The following is a 3,314-nucleotide window of genomic DNA, read 5'->3' on the forward strand; positions in this document are numbered from 1 at the left end:
TTGTCAACAATCAGTTTACTAGCGCCTATGCGCCACAGCGGTCAAAACCTTTTGCCCTTCCGGGTCAAACCCACCCTCCCTTTGGCAGTTTGATACTTCCTTTATAACTTTGATCTCAGGTAACATTAGAGCGACACCCACTGTACAAACAAGAAACAACACCCAATATCTAAATATACTGACACCACATTTGGCTTCTATACACCGGCCCCTAATTGTTATTGACCAGCAGTCATTACAATTTAAACAACAACAAAAAAAAAGACAAAAAAAAAAATGTTATGATCCATCAAAATACAGTCAAGCCCAGCTTGGACAAACATATTTATACTCCATGCAGTAAACAGAGCTTAGTCACTGGCCTTTCCAAGATGTTGGTTTTAGTCTGTAATCTTACAGAACGCACAAGCCCATGTTTGTCGGGAAAAACCTCCAGAACCTTGCCAAGTGGCCAAGAGCCACGAGGAGCTGAAGAATCCATTATTACCACAATGTCCCCAGCAATCAAACTCCTCTTCCTTTGGTTCCACTTTTGCCTCTCTTGAAGCAAAGGCAAATACTCTTGCATCCATCTCTTCCAAAAAAGATCCGAAAGGTATTGTACCAGTCTCCAACGTCTTCTCCCATATTGGTCGTGAGGATTGAACACTCCAGGTGGCAAAGCTGGTTTACCCTTCAGAAGAAGAAGATGGTTAGGAGTAAGAGGTTCCAGGTCACTTGGATCATCCGAGAGCTTAGTAATAGGCCGATCATTTAAAATGGCCTCCACTTCACAGAACATCGTATGAAGTCCATCATCATCCAATGTCTGCTGCCATAGGATAGAAGTCAAAACCCTTCGCACCAGGCGGATCATCCGTTCCCACACGCCACCATGGTGTGAACCAGCTGGTGGATTGAAACTCCAACGGATTCCAACCTGCGACATGGTTCCTTGAATCATATCCTGGTTCAAAGCAACAAGAGCCTTCTTAAGTTCCTTTTCCGCCCCAATGAAATTGGTACCATTGTTTGACCTCAGATGTTCCACTTGTCCTCTCCTGCTGATAAAACGCCGCAAAGCATTGATGCATGCATCCGTTTCCAGGGATTCTGCCACTTCCAGATGGATGGCCCTGCTTGCCATACAGGTAAATATAACTTTGCTTACAGGTCGATCGTCCCCTCCTTACTTCAACAGGTCCAAAGTAATCTACTCCCGTGTTCGTAAATGGTGGTAGATCTGGAAGGATTCTCACCTTTGGGAGGTCTGCCATTTTTTGTTCTACGGCTCTTCCGTTGTAACGTCTACAAAAACTGCATTCAGCAATAACCCTCCTAACTGCTGAATTGGCTTTGGTAATCCAAAACCTCTTCCTCACTTTAGACAGCGTATGAGTCCGTCCACCATGGCCCAGTGTCTGATGTACGTGCTTAAAGAGTCATGAAACCCTAAACCAAAATTTCTGAGATTTTAACAGAGGTATGTGTGTTGAACACCACTGAAGACAATGTTAGCATCTGTTAGATTTAATAGTAGGGGGGAAATGGTTAAATTTTAGTTTTTATACGCTATTTTCGTCTTCCGGGTTTAAAATCTTCATCCTGTCCACGTCACAGGCTGTGACGTGGCAGAGCACGATAGTACTTTGATGACTCATCGGTGTCTCATAATTATTAATGAGACTGAGTTTTTTATCCAATGAGAAGACACTCTCTTAATTATTCATGACACCACGTGGATCTTCCCAACGACAGACTTGTCAAGCAAGCTGTGATATCGCGCACAACGCGCAGTAGATGAGTGAGGCGATCATGGGACGCAAGTGTTTGTTTTCGTGGTGCAAAAGTTCAAATGGGTTGCATATGTTTCCCCGCGATGCTGCCAGGGCTAGACTCTGGCTGCGGGCGGTTGGTTGGCCATCAACCACGGACACATCCAGATTATATGTGTGCAGCAAACATTTTTCGAGAGAGAGCTTCGAGAATTGGAGAATGGTGGACTTTGGCCTTGTTGACTACCAATGCAAGTTGCGTCTTGCGATTGATGCGGTGCCAAGTCCCGAGGACTTTTCTATCCTTTCAGAGGTATGTGTGTGTCTAAAATTTAAACCTATTCGTTTTACTTGCCTTTTGTTAAATAAGCGCTCGTTATTAAAATATTTGATATTTCGATAGTACCTCAATTGTATGCTTAATTCGGGTAATTAAATATGTAATATATTTAAATATGTTTGGGAAGTCTTTGGAAATTAATATGTTTGTATTGTCAGCCTAAACTGTGTTGCGAGATGGCGTGTCAGACCGAACAGCCCGCCAAAAAAGATGCTGCATGTCAAGCCCATCCCGACATGAAGCATATGTCAACGCAACATCGCTGGAAACCTGAACGAAGGAGCAAGAGTATGTTGCACACTTTACAGTATTAAACATCAAAAATCGTTAATAGTTTCAGAGTTTTTTTTATTTAAGTGTATTAGGCACAATGTATTTATTTCATTTAGAAATATCTAATGTAATAGGCACTCAGGTGAAGCAACAGAAAAGGCATGTTGGTTGCAACACTTCCACACCATTCATACCACTAGAAAAAGGTCCTCTTGCAACCTCTACCCCTTTGAAAAGGCCCAAAAGAGAGGCTGAGGATTCTGATTGTAGTTTCCAACCAGGAATGACTGACAGCAGCATCTATAATGAGAGGTACTCATAGACTGGTCATGTTTTTTTTTATGTACTTCTATTCATCAGACATTCATATTTAATTATTATTAATAATGTTTATTTATATTGCTGTTTGTTGTAGCACTGTAATTGCAACACCACCCCATATAATGAGGAAATTCATTGTTTATGAGGAAAACCTCATGGACCTGTTCAAGAATTGCCCTGCCTGCTCGAGACACTGTGCAATAAAGAGCAGAACAGTGGGTACAGTTCTACATGTGGACCAGACCTGTGTTCATTGTGAACATCACAAACAGTGGGCCAGCCAACCGTATGTCAAGAACATACCAGCTGGAAATCTGCAGCTTGCTGCTGCTGTGCTCTTTAGTGGCTCATCCTTCTTGCAAGTCACCAAGGTAAGATTTATTTTTTCTCTCCAAAATATGTGGGATTTGTATAATAATCATTTTTTACAGTTTTAACTTGTATATTTAACTGTTTTTCTTTTGGGTCAGTTTATGCAGGCATTCAACATTCAGGGGATTTGCCACACTACATACCTGAAACACCAAAGGACATTCCTATTCCCAACAATCAATTGGCAGTGGAAACAGCATCAAAATACTGTGATTGCAGAAGCACTCAAAGGAAGGAATGTAGTTCTGGGTGGG

The 3,314-nt window shown here is 42.0% G+C and overlaps 1 protein-coding gene across 1 annotated transcript in view; it reads left to right on the plus strand.

The window, feature by feature from the left end:
• Positions 1 to 1,419: 1,419 nt before the first annotated feature.
• LOC113073289 (uncharacterized) overlaps positions 1,420 to 3,314 on the plus strand; it is a 4,246-nt gene continuing 2,351 nt past the window's right edge. The window contains exons 1-5 of the mRNA XM_026246179.1: positions 1,420 to 2,067; positions 2,253 to 2,382; positions 2,502 to 2,679; positions 2,783 to 3,059; positions 3,159 to 3,314. The exon at positions 3,159 to 3,314 is cut by the window's right edge and continues 22 nt beyond it. Of these exons, the coding sequence (XP_026101964.1) occupies positions 1,780 to 2,067; positions 2,253 to 2,382; positions 2,502 to 2,679; positions 2,783 to 3,059; positions 3,159 to 3,314 (1,029 nt within the window). The 5' untranslated portion in view covers positions 1,420 to 1,779. The remainder of the gene's footprint in view (positions 2,068 to 2,252; positions 2,383 to 2,501; positions 2,680 to 2,782; positions 3,060 to 3,158) is intronic.

Source organism: Carassius auratus, unplaced genomic scaffold (assembly GCF_003368295.1).
Source record: "Carassius auratus strain Wakin unplaced genomic scaffold, ASM336829v1 scaf_tig00011742, whole genome shotgun sequence".
Lineage (NCBI taxonomy): Eukaryota > Metazoa > Chordata > Actinopteri > Cypriniformes > Cyprinidae > Carassius > Carassius auratus.